At 40.8% G+C, this 23,279-nt stretch overlaps 1 protein-coding gene across 12 annotated transcripts in view; it reads right to left on the minus strand.

Annotated features, from left to right (window-relative positions):
• trpm3 (transient receptor potential cation channel, subfamily M, member 3) overlaps window positions 1-23,279 on the minus strand; it is a 134,863-nt gene that overhangs the window by 99,931 nt on the left and 11,653 nt on the right. For 3 of the 12 annotated variants that reach the window (XM_058072042.1, XM_058072038.1, XM_058072035.1), the window contains exon 1: window positions 2,026-3,424. The exons of 8 other annotated variants lie outside the window; for them this stretch is intronic. In XM_058072042.1, the coding sequence (XP_057928025.1) occupies window positions 2,026-2,115 (90 nt within the window). In that variant the 5' untranslated portion in view covers window positions 2,116-3,424. Of the gene's footprint in view, window positions 1-2,025; window positions 3,425-23,279 lie in introns of those variants that run through there. One more of the 12 variants, XM_058072041.1, reaches the window with a different exon arrangement.

Below are 23,279 nucleotides of genomic sequence, written 5' to 3' on the forward strand. Positions count from 1 at the left end.
CAAAAGAGTGACGTCATTCATCTGGGAGTAATTCATCTTTTATCAGACTGGCATTGTCCTATTGAAAAATTTACCACACAGACGAGGGCTTTCAGTGATTCTCAACATCTCCACACAGCAATCTGCCATTTGACGCCCCTGCACAACCTGAAGCTCCATTGTTCCGTTGAACCCCCTCTATTGTGCCATGTGGAAAACATCTCTGTGTGATCTCCTTCTCATGCTAGTAAAGTTGGTAGCCATTGGGACCTTCAAGGTTCCAGTACATTTTATATTAGATCGCATTCTGCTCCAGCAACAACCTTCATTGTGTTGACAGACAATCAGACCAAAGGGCTGGTGACATTTTTTTGGTTCTACCGCTTGCATTTTTTGTTCCATAACCTTCAGGGTCTTTTAAGAATGATGCCCTACTGTATCCAAACACAACAGTTCAGAAATTCAACCACACTGAAAGAGAGATAAGTTCTACTTAGAACCTTGTCAAAATTCAACAGAGCAACATATAAATTCTCAAAAATGTTTCAGAGTGGTATTAGAGGCATTTTGCTCAATAATATGAGATGAAATGTTCATTGCAACCAAGCTACAAGGTTCAACACAATCTTTTCCAGATTGATTTGGTTTTTTATTGGAAATAACGGAACTAAAAATTGTAGCTCAGACTGCTTGCAGTGCGTATCCATTTACTTGATGTACTGTAACTTCTGGCGTAATTCTTTTCTTTAATCCCATTCTTGAAGCTGCTTCTTCTATTTGAATAAGTGTCACAAAAATGCCACAAAAAATTGTCAAAACACCAAACTTGTGCGGAGTTAATCCTTTCCTGCTTGCTGAACTGAGATCTTGTGTCGTGTAACATCATGCATGATTGACAGTCCATCTTTTGATAATAACTGCCACAAAAGCAAAAAAAAAAAGAGCCCAGAGTTATTGCTATGAACTTTGTTCTAAAAGGTACACTGAGCTCATTCATGACAGCTGCAGTTCCGAGGTAAATTTTTGGTTCATGTTTTTGGTCTAATACCAAATTAGAGCACCTATTCAACTACAGCAGTTCCACAATGCAATATAGATGTGTGGGAATGCATTGGTGTGCACAAAATGCTTAATCTTGGGTGAGTTTCGCTAACTGTTAGTCACAGCACTATGCACACATCTAGACACACACACACACATATCCACATTCAATCAAGAGTTACAATGAAATTCATTTACCCAGGCTATACATATGCAAATGCATGACATGCAACATCAGCTGTGTGCTCCAACATCAGAGCAAAAGGCTTTTCTATGACATTCCCGGATCAGGAGAGGGTGAAGGAGCCCCTAAGATGTGCATGAATAATAAAAAGGTGTACATGTGTCTGTAAACAAGCCATATACTGTAGTCTATTACACAACTGTAACTACCTGCAGGAAGACATGACCATCAACTCACACTGATGAGGTGTGTTGGACAATACCCTTTTAGTAATTTCTTGAAATGAAAAAAAAAAAAAAAAGACCAGCGCAACTTTCCATCAAGGTACATTATTGAATCAATTTCATAACATGCCAACTTTGGTTTGACTGCAGATCTACCTGGTCTAGATCCTGACCCTTCTCGGTGCATCCATCATCATTCTTTTAACATCATTGCTCATTCGCCCGTACAAATCTCCTCTTTTTTTCTGCCTCTTGCTATTTGCATCAACCTTCCACATTTCATGTTAACCCTCATTGAAAACCATGTTACACATCCACAACTGGATGCCCCCTCCCACTTTTGTGTCATCTTCTGTCTGTTCTCCAAAAATGTCCACTTTCCATTAGCCTAATATGCATCTCCGCTCCCGCTCTGTCTTTTGTCTTCGCTCAATGGCAGCTTTATGCCAGCAGTTTTGCCACACTTCTGTTTGTGAAAACACCAATTCCTGACTAATGTTGCCGGAGTAAGTCACCCAAAGATGCTGCATCCATTGATTCTTGTTTTACACCTTATAGCCTCAGCTTCCCGCTTTTCTCCCTGATGTGTGTGTTTACCTTGAGGAGACGTACAGATGGCAGGAAGGCTGCATGGCACAGTTTTCTGATAGTCCAGTTGAGTGGCCGTGGCGCATCCAGTTGGTTCATGGTGCCCACTCTTCACGGTGCAGCCACCGGTGCCTGGAAGCTTCCCCCGGCACCAGGCTCAAGGTTGCCCCACCAAGGGGGGCAAAAATGGGAGAGGATCTCCAACTCCAAGCACCGTAAAGCGCACAAGTCCCAGGGCATGACCCTTCAGGCGCAACCATCAACCACAATCACCGCTTGGTAGAAGCCTAGAAGAAGCGCCCACTTGAGCAGCTTTCTCAACACCCTCCCTCCCACCCTCTCCCACTCCTCAGGCCCCCACAGATCCACAGAGTCCGAGGAAAGGCTGGAAAACCAGGAGCATTAATTTCCACTTCCACCCGAGAGACAAAAACAAGAGTGTGTGGTATTTCCTCCAAGTGAAGCAGAGCTGAGGAACGCACTCAAGAGATAAGAGCGTGCAGTGTGAGAGGGATGCAGGTAGGGAAAGGATGATAGAGAGAGAGAGGGAGGAGAGGGGTGAGAAAAAGGAGAGAGAGAAGCAGTGCAGTGCACAATAGCGCAGAAGAGAGAGGATGGAGCGCATAAACGGAGCAGCGTGACGGCCAATGAGTTACGTTGAAGGCTGCCTTTCAGCCACTGTCTCCAAGATGAGCAAGAGGGAGAGAGAATGAGAAGACAAAGGTAATGCTGAAAGTCAAAATTAAGAAAAAAAGCAGAGTTGGGAAAAAAGCCCAGTGATGAAAGTAAGGAGGACAAGAAACAAGATCAATTGGAGGAGAGGTGGTGCAGCACTGGATGATGGTCAAGAGGGAACTGTGTGAACCAGTGGCTGCTCTCTCTGAGAGGGAATTCTGATGGAGCCTGAAAATGGAAGCACATGAGAAAAAAAAATATCGCTGCTGTGTCTACAAGGAATGCGACCTACTTACTGGTTTGCAGATGCTGCTTAAATTGGTTACGCAACATATTAAAAACTGTGGATGTCAATTTTCCCCGCCTGCTTTCATCAAATGATGCAATTGGAGATGCGCTATAATGCAACATACAGTGTTGTGTATTTGCACCGTGCAACTGTCTGTTACTGCTCATTAACTAATGACATTCACTTGAGCTAATCACAGAATTTATTACAACAGGAGGTTTTATGTTATAAATGCCAGAATCAGTGTCCAAACCACACCATTGTAACAATTTTAATATGTCATAAATATAAATTCATTGAAAAATGTGTTAATCCAGATTCATTGCCTGTATGATTAATTATAATGCGATTGGCGGGTGCACCCTGCCTCTCACCCAAAGACAGCATTCGAACGTTCATTCATTCATTTTCTACCACTTATTCTCAAGAAGGTCGCGGGGGTGCTGGAGCCTATCCCAGCTGTCCTCAGGCGGGGTAGACCCTGGACTGGCCGCCAGCCAATCACCGGGCACATATAGACAAACAACCATTCGCTATGGACAGTCGCCAATTAACCTGTTTAATTTAACCGGAGTACCCGGAAAAAACCCACGCTTGTATGGGGAGAACATGCAAACTCCACACAGATAGTGGCCAGGGTGGAATCGAACCTGGGTCTCCTAGCTGTGTGGCCTGCGCACTACCACCAGCCCACCATGCAGCTGGTGTAGAACATGGATTACATATTCTTTAAATTAGCATAATAAACATACTGCATTGCATAGTGACTCAAAATACCCCAATTCCACTCACTGGCACGGATTGATGCTCCAACACGACTGGGAGTCAGGAAACAACTCGCTCTCAATGGCTCTCAATGGGAAGTTTGAGTACAACAAAAAACCCAATATGGAACCATCCACATGAACTAGTCGGCACACACACCACCTGGACTCGAATCACACATTAGTAGTACTTTGGGACGTAAAATCTGACCCCAGTGTACTATACGATACAAAAAATGCAAACTGGTGAAGGTTTGATCAAATGATCAAAATTAAATACAACTCATAATGAATGGGTAGTCATTAATTAATCCTAAAAATTAATCCTCAGCGGGCCTGTGAATAATCTGATTAAAAGTACATTGAAGAGATTTTGAGCCTGTCATCATGCATGTTTTATTAGAACTTATTGATTTACAATAGGGGCTGCACGGCGGGGCCGAGTGGTTAGTGGGCAGGCCTCACAGCTAGGAATCCCGAGTTCAATTCCACCCTTGGCCATCTCTGTATGGAGTTTGCATGTTCTCCCCATACATGTGTGAGTTTTTGTCTGTCGACCAGTCCAGGGTGTACCCGGCCTCTCGCCCGAAGTCAACTGGGATAGGCTCCAGCACCCCCACAACCCTCGTGAGGATAAGCGGTGGAAAATGAATGAATGAATTACAACACACACTACAGTAGAATCAATGAACTGTCTGTGCATAATGTCTTGTAGGATTTTGAACACACATAATTTGCTGCATATTTTGAGGTTATTTTCAAGAGGTTGGTTTTATAGTGAATTCATGTTGGGTAAATAATAAACCTAATTGCCTTGAAATGACATGGTTTAGCATTCATATATTCTAAACAGTTTTTTTTTTACAAACCAGACAATGGCCTGATAGTGTTGATTCCCTATATGAAAACTGTGTCAAAACCCAAAATGGGCAATACCAAAAAGTAAAGGAAAGTAAAAGTCAACTAAAAAAGGACACACTACTACATCAGGGTCATCATAGAGAAAGTACAGGCAGCAATGAGAAAACATAATCTAAACACACCAATAAAACCACATAGAAACCCCACACAAATACAAGAAGGATAAAAAAAGAGCTGTAACAAGAATGTAATGTCATACACAAAATACTCTGCATGACTTGCAATAAAACACAGGACAGAATGTGAGAAGGAAACAGGAAAGGTGTGCATATGAGACACCAAACACAAAGCTTTTTCTGTCAAGAACTGTTAAGAACTTTTTACACTGAATTGCTATAGAGCCTCACAGCCAGGGGTCTCTGGGTTGGACCATGCTTGTGTGGTTTACTGCACAGACACCTCGCTGTGGTAATAAGTGACACTTTTTGAACCAGCAGAGATCTTTCCACTTCTATTCTATATGTATATTTGATTGTTAGTTGTAGGTGAAATTGAATTTCCATGTAATTGCTGCATAGTGATGAATCTTGGAAAACCGTTTCTGGATTGATGTTTTTAATCCTGAATATTGGAAAAATATCACAGTTTTATAATGGCTCTGATAGTAACTGTAATTGCATTCAGTAAAATGATTTCCAGAGGAAGTCCTCATTGATGTGCTTTTTGCAAAATACCGTATTTTCCTCTCTTAAAAGAGAGAACCGAGCATGTTTGATGGCGAAATAGCCCAGTTATTCAGAAGATGAATACTTTGATGGATTTGTGGGAGAAGATTACAATTAAAAAAAACAGTGAGTGTATTGTTAAATAGTAGAACAAAGTTCTCACGGTTTTGCTTTTTATGTAGCCCGTGTAGTGCTGGGGGGTCCGTACATACATTGTACCGTCATTCACCCCAGAACTATTCAAGTTGAGGGTGTTGCCACACAAATGGTTCAGGCAGTAGGAAGAGCCATTTTGTTTCATTTTTTTTACATAACATAGACTTACCTTTCTTTTTTTCCATGTGCTCCTTCTATGGAGTTTACATCTTGCAGGTCCCTTGCAAATCGGGGAAATACTAAAGCTCGAGGTGATGTAAGCTGTTTCATTGCATCATGCAAGGTACAGCAAGACCAAATAATACCACGACTGCTTCACGGATGCACAATGCATAACCATACCGGAACAATGTGCATCACATGTAGTATTGTTGTGCACTAGGCGTAAACAATAATTGACAAGGTGTAAATCAGTCATGCTGAAGCGTGGTCATTTTGTGCCAATACGCACCATTTTCCATCATGCATGTTGTGCATAACCAGAATGCAAACAGTGCTCAAACTAGTCGGCACGCTTTTCAGGAGTGCCATAAATGGCACACAATTTGCAGGATAATGCAGAGGCGAAATGTGTGCAAGTATAAACACCACTTAACACACCAGCTGCAAAGCAAGGGGCAAGGCTATCGTTATGGGACTAAATTACTCCATGTGAATAAAACATTCATTTTCATTTTATACTGCTTTTCCTCACAACGGTCGCAGGGGTGCTGGAGCCTATCCCAGCTCTCTTCGGGCGAGAGGCGGGGTACACCCTGGACTGGTCACCAGCTAATCACAGGGCACATATAGACAAACAACCATTCACACTCACATTCATACCTATGGACAATTTGGAGTCACCAATTAACCTAGCATGTTTTTGGAATGTGGGAGGAAACCCACGCACGTACAGGGAGAACATGCAAACTCCACACAGAGATGATCGAGGGTGGAATCAAACTCGGGTCTCCTAGCTGTGAGGCCTGCGCTCTAACCACTTTTCCGCCATGTAGCCCATGAATAAAACAGTATTATCTTAATAATGTATTCCATCTGGGTCGCACAGTGGCCAAGGGGTTAGCATGTTGGCCACACAATCAGGAGATTGTAAGACCTGGCATATCTGTGTGAAGTTTGCATGTTCTCCAGGTACTCCGGTTTCCTCCCGCATTCCAAAAACATGCTAGGTTAATTGGCGACTTAATTGTCCATAGGTATGAATGTGAGTGTGAATGGTTGTTTGTCCACATGTGCACTGTGATTGGCTGGCGACCAGTCCAGGGTGTACCCCGCCTCTTGTCTGAAGTCAGGGATAGGCTCCAGCATACCCCCACAACCCTAGTGAGGATAAGCGGTGTAATCATTGATTTTCTGTCGTATTTTAAGCATTTTACATCTGTTGCTTCTCTCTCACAATCAGCTATACTGATGACCAAGACCAGAAAACACTTTTCTTGTCGAAAACAAACCATGGCCACACAACAAAGCCAAATTAACAACTCGAGCTGTGAAATGGTTGCCTGGATTTGTTGAGAAGGGAGTGTGATGGCCAGGGGGTTTATGTGTGTTGATGATAACATACTGTATGATGCTAAACAAATAAACTGGAACAATGATTGCAGCTGCAATTAATATCACAAGTGGGTCAGCTGCGGGTTTGGGAACTGTATGTCCAAATAAAAGGTGTGCTGATCTGAATGGATGCGGAATACAAAGAGAGGAGCTTGGATTACATTAGAAAACCTTGAGGGACAATGAACTAGAGAGGGGAATAAAAGTGAGTGATTCTGAATGAAGATGCACATCACAAAATGTCAATTTAATTTACAGATAAGTAAATCATGTGGCTCACGTGCATACATACATTTTTAAAACATATATTATATGAAAATATTCCAATTTCTCTGGAAGACACTACAGCACATTTATAGCTGCCCTGCTAAGAGTCAGGGACTGACATTAGGAATCTCTACCTCAATACCCTCCACTTTCCCTGGGGACCTTCAAGACCTCGGAGGAGCTGTCTATCAAATTATTGTGTGTGTGTGTGTGTGTTCAGTAGAGGGGTTGCTGGAATGAGAAAACATGAGTGCAGGCCCATTCCTTCTAACCTTACTGCTTCACATATCAACCCTGAAATGGGTATCAAAAAGAAGCATTTTCCTGCACTTCCTCGCTTCTCACTCTAGATGGCAGCCTACATATGTACAAAAACACACCTCCACCTCAGCGCATGCAAAAACCAGAACTGCATATAACAAAAACCACACAAACATAATAAAATGAATAGAATAGAATGATAGAATAGACTCACTGCTGTTTGATTTACTGCATTGAAATTGCATGCTTAGTAAAAAAAAAAAAAAAAAAAAAAAAAGACGGCCACCAGGGGGCAACAGCTCAACACACCAGAACCAGGCTGGTTGATGGCAGCCTCACATCATTTTAGTTTGTTTTACCTCACATTTAAAATGCACAACAGTTGGCGAAGGAGCAAATGAAACACCACCATATTAAAATAATGAAGCATTTGCAAACAACGCTACTAGGCATGCTGTTACACGTTCACACAAGTGATTAATATCTCTTCTGGGAGCTCAACTTGATAGATGTTCAATTTTGCTGCAGAATTCTTAAAGTAAAATAGTTCAAATGAAATGTTGAGAGCAGAATAATACATATGTGGAAAGAAATGCAATATGAAGAGATGCATTTTGTACCAAAAAATCATATGCACTCAGATGGCATTTCAATAGGAGCTGATTTCATTCTGTTCTCGAGTGTTGCGAGATATGCATATTGTACGTTTCTAATCATGGTCATATGTAGCTGAGGCAGAGACATGTTGACCTTGTGACATCGTCCATCTACTCTTACAAGAGTGAAAACAAGGTCCATTCTCACTTGTCAGTCAAACAGAAGCTGGTTACTATGGAATCATACAGTATGTCATCAATGCAACTGTGCTGAACAATATTTATATATCAGATATCATTCTGGTCTCAGGCATCTCACTTTCGAAAATATTTAATTAGTTTCCCAGTGTCAAAAAGAAGTTAACCATTGCAAAATGTCAAAAAAAAAAAAAAGAAGAGAACACTCTGTCTTAACTTTGAAGAACATATGATGACAGTGGAGTCTTCTATTTTAAATGTCGGTCTTCTTATTTCACTGCGTTCTTTTTGGATTAAGTGTTGTAAAAAAACACTAAAAGCAAGAAGTTTGTGTTATATTCCGATGTTAAAACAGCAAAACACTTTAAACACTATCCTAACTATGTACAGGAAGTAGATCTCCCCTGCAGCAATATTAGAATAAATCCCATATTTGTCGTTCCACCAAGCATCTCATGTACACTGTCTGTACTGACATTGGCATCAAAGGGCAATTATCCAGGCAAGGATTTCATTTGTGGTTCATATTTGTATCTTCTATTTTTTCCTGTCAGTCTTTTCAGGGATGAAAGACATGATAAATATAACCTCTGTGGATAAACTGACCAATCAAGCAGTCCTTTTTACACAGAAAGCAATAAAGGCACGTGTCCGCTAAGTTGTGTGATATGGATGGATGGTGGAAAAATCTGTCATCTAATGTGATTGTCTCTATGTGATGCTCATTCCCTGGTGGATTCTTAGGATGTGACAGTTCAATACCTCCCTCAATATGCACACACACAAACACATAGTAGCCCCCTACTTCCCTTGCCCGGAGGAAGCAGGAAGACCTCTGCTGAGTCCTCCATCTGGAGAGGGGCTATGATTATAAGCCTGCAGGAGGATTCTGTGTACAGATACACACAAAACATGTCATATAGGTTTCCTGTATATTGGTTTCTATCTTAGATCCTTGACAAACTTCCTCTGTGGGTTAGCACACCATACCATGCAATATGTTTCTGCACAGTGTGTTGTTTTGCCACATCACTTTTCATCTTCCCGAGCTTCATCATTGACATTTAGCTGCACGAGAAACACTAAGTGTTATTGGCAGTCTCAAGGGAGCGTTGTTATTGATCCGGCAAACAATGAAAGAGGATGGAAAATAACAGACAGAATGACACAACTTGGAGTGGAGCACTTCCGATTCCTTCGATTACAATGTTACCCGAGGTTGGCCTCACACTCGGCATGGCAAGTCGAAAGCAGATGTGAAACTACTCTTGACAGATATGAATGAAGCAATTTGGCTTTTATTAGTACATTTTAATAGAACTCGAATACTGACCATTCACATACACAGGCATGTAGTGACAGCGGAAGCTACACTAGAGCAATTAAGGGTTGAAGGTTGTGCTCAAGGGTTTTTCTATCAACCTCTGGATGAGTCACCAGGACTCCAAATGTGTGGCAGCCACTCGCCCTCCTGATCCTAAGAAAATGTATTAAAAAAAACAGAAGGGAAGATGTACAATACTGGGGGAGTCTGGCTGGCTTTTTTGTTTCACGAGAAACAGGTCTAGATATTTTAAGAGCTTTTCTTCTTGTCACTCGCCTCTCACATAGTGACTTGGAGGGATGAGAAAGTGAAATGAAAAAATGTCTGAAAGGTCTGTTGGAAAGTGGATCATATTCATTTTCATGGCAATATCAACAAAAATATGTTTTGAAAAAAATCAATTGGCTTATATTCTGGTCAGTATATGCTGTATATACAGTGGTGTGAAAAAGTGCTTGAACACTTGGTTGGTCATACTTAAATGTTTCAAATCAAAGTGATAGCAGCGCAGAGCAAAGAGCTGCAATGTTCTTGCTTCCAGGTAGATTAAATCTATCCGTCAATATTCCAACAAGCCGTGAGAGAGTTTGACAAAATAAGAGCAAGAGTCGATCATCTTTCCTCTGCCAAAGAAAGGCTACTTATGGCATTCTGACTGAAAAATGACTGATTATGACTTAGGGTGACCAAAAGTCCACTTTTCACACCCTGTATAGGTGTGATGAAAAAATAATCAAGTGCATCTTTTTAATACACTTTGAGCATCATTTGAGTATCTCATTGATGGGGCTGAGTGTCCAGGTTTTTGGTCATCAAAAAGAAGCATTAATGACATTCATGGTGTTCAGCTGTGTACTTAACCAGTTCCTGGACGATTGGGTAGGATGCTAATTTAGTTCTGTATGTCTCTCTCTCTGCCATGAACATGAAACTGAAACAAAAATCACTACCAGGTCTCATCTATTAAATGACTCTTCAGTTGCGTGACATCCAATGCAAGAATTGCATCAGAAACTCTGCTTTTACAAAAATAATAATGCTCAGTTTTTACACTATCAGGGAATGTAACAAACTCCAGACAAAAGTCTAAAAAAAGTCAGCAGAGGATAACAATCTGCCATTAGCCACAATGTGATAGGAAAAAAAAATTGGACTCTATGCACTTGTACTGACTGATCAGTGATGCAGAGATGTGTGGGATGAAGGCAAGAGAAAATCCCTGCAAGACCCAGCAGGCTGATCCTGATGGACACTGAAGGAGAAGTATGGAAAGACATTAAAAAAAACACACACACACATCATCTATCGCAAAATTGTGAAGACAGAATGCTTCTATTACTATTTTCACTACCCTGCTGGTTGGTGGAAATGTTGCATTACAGTTTCCTGTTCGAAGCTTAATGCCAATAAGCAGGACAAAGAGAACTATTGTGTTTTATGAGTACTTAAGACAATATTAGCAATCCACTAGGGTGATGTTGAGGACAATGAATATTTGGGAACCAAATCAACCATAATGGGACATTTTTAAGGTCATTAGGTATGCGAAAAAAGAGCCCAAGAGCTGAAAGCTTATGACACTGCATATCAACTAGATGATTATTGGTTTTGGTATTGCGGTGGCATGAAACACTTGCTCTCACAGCAAATACTTAAACAGATCTCTTCAATGATCCAATATGGCACTAGGATCCAAATGTTGTGGAAGTGTCATCTTGGGATACTGTATATGTATTCATTAAAAAAGATAAAAGCTGCACTGCAAGTTACAGGTGTTTCATAAACACTGTCTGAAATAAATACAATTATATTCATAATGTATGTTTTGCTTCATATTGTTGAGAAAACTCACTCAACTCATTTTTTTCCCCATTGAACACTGACCTTTACCTGCTTCACAGCAAGTTGACAAACCAGGCCACCCCTAAAAGATCAAGATTGTTATGCCAAGGATAAATGGTTAGAAATTAATAATGATAGAGACACACTTTAGAAGGAAATCCATAAGCAAGGAACGAGGTACGGCTGATCTGAATGATTATTTAGTCTGAGGTAAAGCAATGAATACCAATTGAAGGTTGATGAACTAAATGCGGCCGCTACCAAACTGTCTATAAACAATAGGAAAATGGCTTCCTATGTGCATAGACGGCCTCAGGGTAGGCATATACAATATATTCAGTGAAAATGCACCTTAAATTGATGCCTTGGGCATTTCTGAGGTGATAAAAACCATCCGGAGATGCTTGCCACTGATGATTGATGGCTGCTGGATAAAAAAGAGGGAAAAATACAGCATAAAAGAGGATCATGACTTTTGAATTCCTGCTGAAAGGTATCCTGTGATAGAAAAAATTATATTTCACAGGTATTCCTCATGCAAAAAAAAGAATTATAACATACTAAAATCCATCCATCCATCAATTTTCTATGCCCCTTATCCTCACTAAGGTCGCAGGGGTATACTGGAGTCTATATACTAACATTTTATATATTATTATGTCCATATCTGTTTTAGCAGAGAATAAAAAAATATGTTGCATTGAGTAGAAGCCGACCAAAGGAGTTGCAACAGTGTAGCTACAGTATGCAGTCTAACTAGAAAAAAAATCAACTGGAAAAACTTGAAATCCAATTTGAAAATGCTAGTATGCATATAATACAAGATCAAAGTACAAAAACTTTTTTTATATAGTCATTGGGGCTGCACAGCAAGGAGACCCGGATTCAACCCCGCCTCTCGCCCGAAGACAGGTGGGATAGGCTCCAGCACCCCCGCGGCCCTTGTGAGGATAAGCAGTAGAAAATGAATATATGAATGAATATAGTCATTGCTCTATTTATGTAAAGAAATTACTTATAAAATAAGCCTGCCGTGGTGTAGTGGTTAGCATTCTGAACTTTGGAGCGGACACCTCGGGTTTGAATCTCCACTAGTAAGCATTATCGGTATTCTTCAGGATGAGTATCCGGAATTTCAAGGGCTTAACAAAAATCAGTGGCGACTTCATAATCAGGGAAAAGCCGAAAGACATAAACAAAACCTCAAGTTCTCTACTTACTGTAACTTATTTTTGTATTGATTACAAATATATTCCTATTTCATCACTTTTATTTATCATTATTCTTCACGTATGTCATAATTATTAAAGGTACAGTATTGCAAGCTAAAAATAGAATTTAGATTTTTTTGTTGTCAAGGCTGTAGAACGCCATTATAGAAGGTGGAACCTACATGGGCATAGAGCAATATGTTGTTACAAAGACACAAAAACGCTACAGCACAGCGGAATGGCGCTGAAGAGGAGGGAAATACGGGTGAGTCACTTAATGATTTATTGTATCCAACTACTGTTCGCAAAACATCACTGATTAGTGATGTTTCTTTTAAAAAGTATGTCATTTTCATCTTCATCTAGAGCAGGATGATCCATGGGCACAATCACTGGCTGTGCCAACTCGATTTAAGTGCAGCACTAGCTCACTCTCTCTAGAGACATCAGTTCAGTGCCCATCTGTTAATACCTTTAGCCCCCCCCCCCCCCAAGTCCCTGTCAGTGGAGGGATCGGCAGATAGATAACACACATACACGCACACACAAATCTATAACTGCTAGATTAGCTTTAGTGCTTGCCGAGCTAATCTTCTGAGTCAACAGAGCAATGCAGACATGGCTCAGTGTCAGAAGCCACTAACCAACAGTCATTCATTTCACTCTGATTCTGCAAGCAGGCTGTCGTCTTTAAACCCCCTATGTACTTTTTCGGCGCTCTCTGTGGCTTTGCGTTTATTTCCAAAGCATGCCAATATTTATATGTATGTATTGTATATTTATATACGATGTGCTTGTATGCGATTACTTCAAATCATATGGTTGCTGCAATTTCCTTCTGACTCGACAGCAAACATTTAAAGTGCAAATTTAGCCCACAAGCTTCATATCAGGTGATTGACTCATATTTGAATTTTAAGCAGGTTAAGCAAAATAGTACAAGGTAAAGCCTTCAAGTCACTATAGCAACATAAATGTCGCGTAATGACCATCTTGCAAGTCAGGCTAATAAAGCTCTACCTGAAACTCAGTGGCCGCAAAGCGCCTGATAATGGTTTTTATGACAACAGTGATTGCCACACTGAGCATGCAAGGCCTCAAAGGACACAGCCCGCGGCATCAGATACCTCAACTTCAAAGCTGTGGTTCAAAGAGAGGACACAACACAGGTTTCGCATCAGCCGATCTCCATTCAAAAATGTCCATATTTACATGAATTAACAATATACATTTATATGCCAAAGACAGGTCTCAATCATGTAAACATTTGCTTCCTTGTCCTTGCTTGTTTCCAAAGTCGGCCAGAAAAAAACTGCTTTCTAAAATTTCATTTTTAGAAACGTCTTAAGTCATAAGTGTCAGGTTCAATCCTCCGTCCTGCTTCATCATGTCGAAGTATCATTGGGCAAGATGCTGAACCCCCTGTTGCTCCTGATGCTGTGTCATCAGTAGGTAAATGTGCTAAAGTGTCAAAGCACTTTGAGTGCCGTGGAGGTGGAAAAGCGCTATACAAGTGAAAGACCATCCATCCATTTCATTTTCTGTACCGATTATCCTCACGAGGGGCGCGGGCATGCTGGAGCCTATCCCAGCTGTCTTTGGGCGGGAGGCGGGGTACACCTTGGACTGGTTGCCAGCTGGTTGCCAGCACAAATAGGCAACCATTACCCGGACAGAACCCACGCATGCACGGGGAGAACATGCAAACTCCACACAGAGATGCCTAAGCGGGTAATCGAACCCTGGTCTCCTAGCTGTGTGGCCTAACCACTCACCCACCGTCCTGCCAAGTTTATTTCAATTTACCATAATATATGATATTAATACTTGAGACCGCTGCGGTGTAGTAGTTAGTGTTCTGGACTTCGAATCTCAATTAGTAAGCATCATCAGCATTCGTAAGGAAGGGCATCCGGAATTTCAAGGGCTCAAGCCAAAAATCGGTATGCGGATCAAAAACATCTGCTGTGGCGACTCCGTAATCAGGAAAAAGCCAAAAGACACAAACAAATATGATATTAATATTTGTCCATTGAACTGTATGATTTCAAAGATTTTAAGTTGAATTCATTGAATTTTTCCTGAACATTTCCTGATCAAATACGGGGCAGAAACCTAAGATGAGGCTCCTATAAGCGTCTATTTTCAGCTTATTGAACAAGGCCTGCTAATGTCTGAGTATACTCAGTGAGTGACATTACAGTCGGTGTAATGTCTTTAGTGGAAGTGTCATATCATTATTCTTGGTAATTGGACTAAAAAATACATACAAAATGTCATAGAGGACTGGCTTCATTCTAAAGGGGTGGGAGCGTGTGTGAGTTGGAAGGTGCTTGTCACTGACACCCTTCCATAGGGAGGAAAAGACGGCAGGATTTCTTTTTGACAGCTGGAGAGCAGCAAGTCATTCAGATGATTTCATGCTCTGCTCAATGAATGAATGAATTTGACTGCCGAGATGGAGGATTATACATCCACGCTCCAGGAGGCGATCAGACTTATACAACCAAAATATCAGATGTTTTCCTGCAGAAGTAAAGGGCGTATGTAAGGGAAGTTGAAAAAGAAAAAGAACAAGTTTTTCTTCTTTTCACAGCTTACAAAACTATATGAAGGCTTGAGGTTTCTCTGAAAAACAGACAGGGGCAAAATCATCATTCTGCATTGAAAAATTGAATGTTAGCTGTCTATACAAAGGTTGAAGCATGACTGAGCATCTCAGAAATAGTTTCCTCTTTGAGCATATCCACTGCTGCTCCTCTCCTCCTCTGCTTAAATGAAAATACATTAGAAAAATAACTTCAAACTATCAGGCTTTAATCGGAACCCAGGAAGGAAATATGACAAATCCATAAGCAGCAGCACTTAAATCTAAGGATGGAAACTAGCACTGCTCTAAATCTGGACTGCGACAAATATGTCCATTAATGTGCACTGTCCCATCCAAATGAATCCATCTAAATGGAGAGAGCACACATAAGAGAGAGACTAGCTTTTAAAAAAGCACTCGAGGTAAACTACATCTCTTTCTTTCTGAAAATGTGCACATGTAAGTGCTTTCCCCTACCACAAAGAAAACAACATTCAAGGACTGAAAGCGGGAAAAAAAAGTCACAGATTTGAAAGATTTTTCAATTCGGTTCTATTAAATATTCTCCCGATAAGCCCCATAATTCCCCTCTCGATTGCTCATCAAAAACATTAACATATAAAGACTGGCGGATACAAGACCCCCCAACAGTAAACCCACTCCAAAATTGTCGGTCATATTTATCAAGGACATGAATAATAGTCAAAATTGGTGCATATTCCTTTTCATAACATCAATCAAGCAACAACATCCATCGTATGAACAGATTTTTAATTCAAGATAACAATGACTGATTTTTGGTAAATTATCCTTGCCCTGAGCTGCACGTGGGAAGAGTGGTTAGCGTGCAGGCCTCAGAGCTAGGAGACCCGAGTTCAATTCCACCCTCGGCCATCTCTGTGTGGAGTTCTCCACTGTGCATGCGTGGGTTTTCTCCGAGTTTCCTCCTACATTCCAAAACATGCTAGTTTAATTGGCGACTCCAAATTGTCCATAGGTATGAATGTGAGTGTGAATGGTTGTTTGTCTATATGTGCCCTGTGATTGGCTGGCGATCAGTCCAGGGTGTACCCGCCTCTCGCCCGAAGACATAAATCCGTGTAAAATCCTAATTCAATTGATACCACCGAATATATTGAAGTGCACACCGATGGCCACTAACTTCAAAAAACAATAGACAAATGTTTGATTCTGTACATTCTCTCACCTCCCACCACACCCACAACTCCCAGTACTGTTTCAAAGATATTGCTGCTATGGATGTCACACAGTCAACTCTACACACAATCTTTCTATTTGTACAATCTACCAAAAGGTGCTAAGCGGATTAAATGTTGACTAGTCTTACTTTTGTTATGACCCAGCTCACCACCTCACTAAAGGAACTGGAGATGAAAGGTGTGGCTTGAATGCCGCTGAGACAAGCCAATTACTCAGCACACCTTTCCCGAGCTGGCTGCCACATGCTGCCTTATCTCCACATGACATTTTTCCACTTCCCTGTGCTTTGTAAATTAAATGCTCTTTAATTAAAGTGGACTGCATTGTTATATGCTAATGCCTTACTAATAAGCGGTGGTGGATTCCTAATTGTGCCCCATTTATTTAAACTAGTAGACTTGATGTGAACAAGTGAAAAGAAAGAACTTGCCAACTCAGTTGTACTTTTAGGGATACAATGACTTAAAGGGGACCTATTGTGCTCATTTAAGGCCCTTTGTATTGAGTTGTGGACTCCTATAGAGCAGCTACACACAGAATGCTTTCTAGATCTTCCAGAATCTGCACCTATTCCTGTTGTATTTCCTTGGATTTTATTACACTCACACTCCACCTCCTTATAAGGAGTCACCAGTCACCAGCTGGATGGAACGCTTTAAGTAAGATAGTAGCATCAAAAGGTATTTATTATGCTTGATACTGGACAAATTGTCTTGAGATGTAAAGCTCAAGTCCAAAAAAGGTGTCTGAAACTTGCAACCTTCCAGACCACAAGGAAAATGTGCACATATTGAGCTGATGCCTTCTTTGTGATCTAAGGGTACACTTGACACCAATAAGCAATCTGTGCTGTGTTTGGGCTCACTTGACCCTGAAGATGTACTCACAAGAGGTCATTCAAATGGTTTCTGACTTGGGTACCATTCTCTCTCCCTCAACTTGCCCCCGCAGGCCTGTGCTCATGCTGAGCATTTGTGATTTGTGTTTGTTTGTACCATCACCTCTCTTTTTGGACGTGGTGGAGTTCTGCTTATTATGGTTGAATAGATGAATAGACAGATAGATATATTCACTAACGCGTGGTAACGTGGTATGGCTGCATTGAAAATTCATTTATTTATTTAACATCAACCAGGTAACACTTGTGATTTACTGCAACACCTCCCTCAATTTCTGCAATGCTTGAAGCAATGTTTTCTTTTCAGACTGTTTTTTTTTATAACATACCGCAGATCAACAGAGGGCTTCTCATTTAAATGAACAAAACAACCATTAGTATGGAAAATGTATTTCTTCCAAGAAGATAATTTTGAAGTGAAACAACATAAAAGGTGCTGGATTGGAACTAAATAAATTACCACACCATCTGCAACGTTGATCTCTCTATTGTCACACTTACTTTTATCACTATACTGCAGTGATGAGCCTCATCACCCGCATATGTCTGACAAAGAGCAACTCTCGTCCATTTTTAATCCAACTGAGCTCTCACATCACACAATAGGCTCAGTAGTATTCATAGCAAACATCACAAGGAGGTACCACAAGACATGGCAAAAAATAAAAACAAAATCAATAACTTTGCAGTTTGAAATCAATCTGGTAGAATAGTCAGTGACAGGCTGAAGAAACTGAAACGTGATAAAGAAGAGAAGTCTAAATTCTAATTTAAATCAAGAATCATACTGTGTAAAATATGGCTCCAACTGCAGCCTGTATGTCAAATACAGCAGGTACTATAGAAAAAGCTGCACTTCTTTGGAGACCTTTCTTTATCCTAAGTGTCACTCAGATGAATTCAAGCAGCAAAAGGAACTCTGTGAGCTTAACCCTTATCCTCATATCCCACTGCCTTTGCAGAAGAAACACGAAATCACATTGTGCACATGGACAAAGGACACTAGCAGGAGAGCTCGGTGTAATTATAGCAAGATTCATTTAGGCGCTAATTTTTCATGAAAATGGAAAACGGCGTAGCTGAGAAATGATTGAACAGGTATGCAGTGACAAAACAACATACAGTAGTACTCAGATGTATGCCTTGGTTAGCGCTATTTTCAGTAACAACCAACATTTTTGCTAAAATGTTCTCAAAAAAAGAGACAAGTAGGATTAGGATTCATCTCCTCAAGATGTCACTTCCTGGTTGCTGTGTAGAGTGCATTACTATGGCAAAGTTATGAGTTCTTACGTTATAAAATGCACTTCTTCTTCCGGCTTAAAACTGCACCAAACATGCTCACTTCAATTGTGGAATTGTGTCGTCACCTCTTTTTGCTTTTCACGCAGAAAAAAATGTAAAAGACATATAAATACATCTACGGGAGCAGGCAGTCAGGTTGAAAAAAAATTATAAAATGTCTTTGGTAACATTAAAAGAGATTTAAGGGCAGTAACTCAATTTATTTCATGACATAACAGAATTAATAGTGGGTGCTATGATCGATCGCCCACCGATCGGTATCATCCGATATCAGTGAAAAAGCACGGTATCGATATCGTACAATACTTTAAAACACAAATCCCCTCCGCCAATCAGCTTCACCCCCACAGCAGCAATCAGAACAACTACGTCTGCCGTGTGTGGGACTTATAGGGAATATTAGTTTGATATAATATATGCCTGCAGTCATAAGAGGAGATCATCTACTCAATTAGAAAGAAGTTCGAACCAAAGCACAAATGTGACTTGGTGTCTATTTGATTTATGAGCCATCCATTGATATTGCATATTACACATTTGCGTATCTTTGTTTGATAATTGTCTTATTGGCATCTGAGATAATTAACACTGACACTTGGCTAAACAAGTTTCTGAACACGCAATCAATTTGTGCTTCCATAAACATTGGCATTTGGATTGGGTGCACACTGATAAATTATGCACTGTGGCAACCTAATTATTATTTATCACAGTTCCAATACATTTTGATTGAAGAATGACTGAACTGTTTATTTCTTTTCTGGACACAAGCAAGCCTCTTCTCCTGAAGACCGATAGGAAAGGGAGACAAATAGGCCATGGCAGAGTTTCAAGTCAGTCTCTGGTACTCTGTGGGGGGGCAATGACAGTGGGCAAAGATCCTGATTTCAACACTACTGTGGTCCAATTGTGACATAAGATGGCAGCAAAACAACAGTAGGTTGGTGGTATGCCACAAGGGAGAGACTCCACAGCTATGGTGTTTTGCACAAGAAAACAAAAACAACATGCGAAACTAAGGGAATTAGGATTGCTTTAACAAGCAGACCTGCAACACACAATTCTTCACATTTTTTTTACAGCAATGATAAATCATGCATGTCATAAATAGACACAATAACAGGGCTACTCAACTGGCTGCCAGGAGGGGAGGAATCCGACCCTCGAGTTCAGTTCAAAAATGTTTGCGGCAGATTTCTTTAAACTTTACAGCGCAATTATATAGAGCAGGGTATGCTGGAGCCTATCCCAGTGGACTTTGGGGCGACTAGCAGGGTACACCCTGGACTGGTCGCCACCCAATCACAGGGCACATATAGACAAACAACCATTCACACGCACATTCATACCTATGGACAATTTGGAGTCTCCAATTAACCTAGCATGTTTTTGGAATGTGGGAGGAAGCCGGAGTACGCGGAGAAAACCCACATAGCCCACATAGAGGTGCTTCTAGGGAAGTTATTCTAGTGAGTGACAATGAAGCACAGGGAGTCGTGTCCCCAGCCTGTAACCCCCCAGCAGATGGATCGATTCATAGCCTAAAGCATTGGTTCATCCTATTAATATGACCTTGATTTGTACAACAAATGCAATTTCTGGCAAAGTGTTATCCTCCATTGGGATGTGAAAAAACTTTGAATGGTTAACTTTTAGGGAGAGTTTGGATTTCCCAAAGCAGAGCAAAATACCAAAATCCATGTTATGCAAAACAGTCAAAGCCATAGCAAAGCCAACAGAACCGAATATGCCAAGTCCAAAAAAGCAGCTGCCATGTGCAGAGCAATTTGCTTAGATGTAGTTCACTGGCATAGCATTGATTTCTTCGGTTGGTTTGAGAGCTTTGGTAGCAAACATTGGCTCATTTAGCAAGCAGCACTGAAGAAAACTGTCATTTGTTTGGACTTGTGGTTGTGGGTGTGCTGTGCGGGGACACATCTGTCTTGTTTCTCTTTTAATTGTGCCTCTAAATTCCTGCTCTGCAAATTGCTGACTGTCTGTTTGGAAATTGTAGCTCAACAGATCTTTCATTGAAATGAGCTGTGTGACGCTCTTAAAAAAAAACAACAACACGGCATTTGAAAATAATCCAATTAATTAGATAACAAATATGAGCTTCTGAAATAAGTTCTCTCAATAGGGAGGCTGGGCTGAATCTTGTAATTATAATATTGAAATTGTAGTAACCACACTATATCAAAATGTATACAGTATGCACTAGGGAGCATAAAATCGATCAGGGTTTTATGCTTCCGATACCAATCATCCATGAGTTAAATCAGCTGATACAATTGCATATATTTCTAATTCGTTCCCTCGTTTTTGTAACATTTATTAAGGATCAATCATTTCTCGTCCAATAAGCGAGCAGGATGCTAATCAGTAGGCTCTCGCCAGTAAACATGGATGAATATTTGCTGTGTAAAATTTCCCAGAGCTAGTTCACATTCTTTAAGAATACAGAGTTATAAAGAAAAAAGCTGAACCTCTGGTACTAGCAAGAGTACTTCATCAGCATCGGCCGCTTTTCCTCCATTGAACTACCAGTGGAGCTGGTCACACGGCTGCTTGTCATCTGGCATTGGTGACTTTCACCAATTGCAGACCTCCCATATCTCCCATGTGTGGCGCCCATAAGACATGCTTGTTTGGCTTTGGGTGGGAGGTGGTTGCTATAGGTTGGATGCTACAATAGAAAGGGCAGAGGTGATTGGCGTTATAAATCAACTATCAGCATATGTCGATACCATGCTTTTTCACGGAAATTAGCCGACACTGATCAACGGCTGATCAATCAGATATGGACCATAAAAATTGCATAACCCTAACCCAACAGATACTGCATAAAACATTATATTGACTCAAATGTAAAACAATGTATTTTTTCCCCGCCAAAAACATCAGAAAATCTCATCTTATATGCAAACCAGCAGATAGCAACAAATGACTTTATCCCAACCGAGTCAGAGCTTTTCTTTCCGTCACTCAACCACACCAGTGACTTGGAGAGTTGCAGCTGCAACACAGAGACCCTTTGGGAAAGTGTCTGAAAGGTTGTTAGCAAGTAACCAAACAACAGAAGAGGAGTTCCATCCATCCATTTTCCATACCACTTACCGTATGCTGGAGCCTATCCCAGCTGACTTTGAGCGAGAAGTGGGGTACACCCTGGACTGGTTGCCAGCCAATCGCTGTCATAGGGTGAAAACCTATACACACACACACACACACACACACACTAAAACAGTAAACTGTGGTTCATAACCAGGCAACACAAATCCCAGAGGACCAAGCTTAGTTTCTTTACAAGGACACAAGCGAAAATATCCAGCTTGGGGCACGGACCCACACAGCTGTCAAATGTCACATTAATTACATTTTTGGTTCCAAGTACTTTTAAACTTTAGGGACCTCCATCACACTTGCTGGCTGATACCATGATTTAATAAACACTGTTTATATCTTCACCCGCACATTAGTGTCAAATAGTGATGTGATATGATAGGCAGCAGCAGAGAGCAGCCAATTTTGGCCGCGCTGACCTTCATTCACAAATAAAAATGTAAAAAATGGAGCACATGTTACATCCCTGCCAAACTGACTTTGAGGAAATCCTCTGTGATGCTGTTTTCCAACACTCGGGTCCTCGGTACCAGCGATATAGACATTGACATGAATTTATAAAGAATAGGATTTTGCAGTGGTAATTGTCTGCTATCACAGATGGTGTGTTCACGGTCTTCCAAGTAGCCAAGGCTCCCTACCATTCGGGGTGATCCAGGCTCCTGCAAGCGTCTCTTCTTAGTTTAGTGCGCAAGCCCCGTGTACCTTCAGAGTGCACTCAGTGGCAGTTTGTGTTTGTTAGCATGTTGCCAACAAGATACATTCACCATGACTTTTTACAGCCTGTATAGTATCTTTAATGTAAGTGTGATATCATTATTCTTGCTAATCAAACAATAATAACAGAGATACTTGCAAAGCTCACTTCTAATCCTGTGGGGTGAGGGCAGGCGTGAGCCGTAAGGCGGATGTCACTGCCGTTTTTATTTTTTTGACAGCTGGAGCGCAGCAAGTCAAATGCATTAAGAATATTTTTATGCTTTGCTGAATGAATGAATGAATTTGACTGCCAAGACAGAGGATTAAATATCCAAGCTCACCATGCGTTTAGACCAGAGGTAGGGAACCTATGGCTCGGGAGCCAGGTAGGGCTCTTTTGATGACTGTATCTGGCTCTCAAGCATTTCTTACCACAATAAAAATGCATTTTTGCTAACATTTTAAAGTAAACCATCACAGAAATGACTGTTAAAAATATTCAAAATCAACAACTTTCTTATGCATTTTAATTCGTCCATCTATATTCTGCTGCAATACGGCCAACCATATCTATCTTTCCTGATGATATTTTCCAGGTCAAACACCAAAACTTGATTATTACTGGGTAATGCTGTAGTCTACCTCGGTCATTGAGATGTCAAAAAAACATGTAAATGTAAACTTTCCTCCTTTAGTCAAATAGC

The sequence above is a fragment of the Doryrhamphus excisus genome, chromosome 4 (genome assembly GCF_030265055.1).
Source record: "Doryrhamphus excisus isolate RoL2022-K1 chromosome 4, RoL_Dexc_1.0, whole genome shotgun sequence".
In the NCBI taxonomy this organism is placed as follows: domain Eukaryota; kingdom Metazoa; phylum Chordata; class Actinopteri; order Syngnathiformes; family Syngnathidae; genus Doryrhamphus; species Doryrhamphus excisus.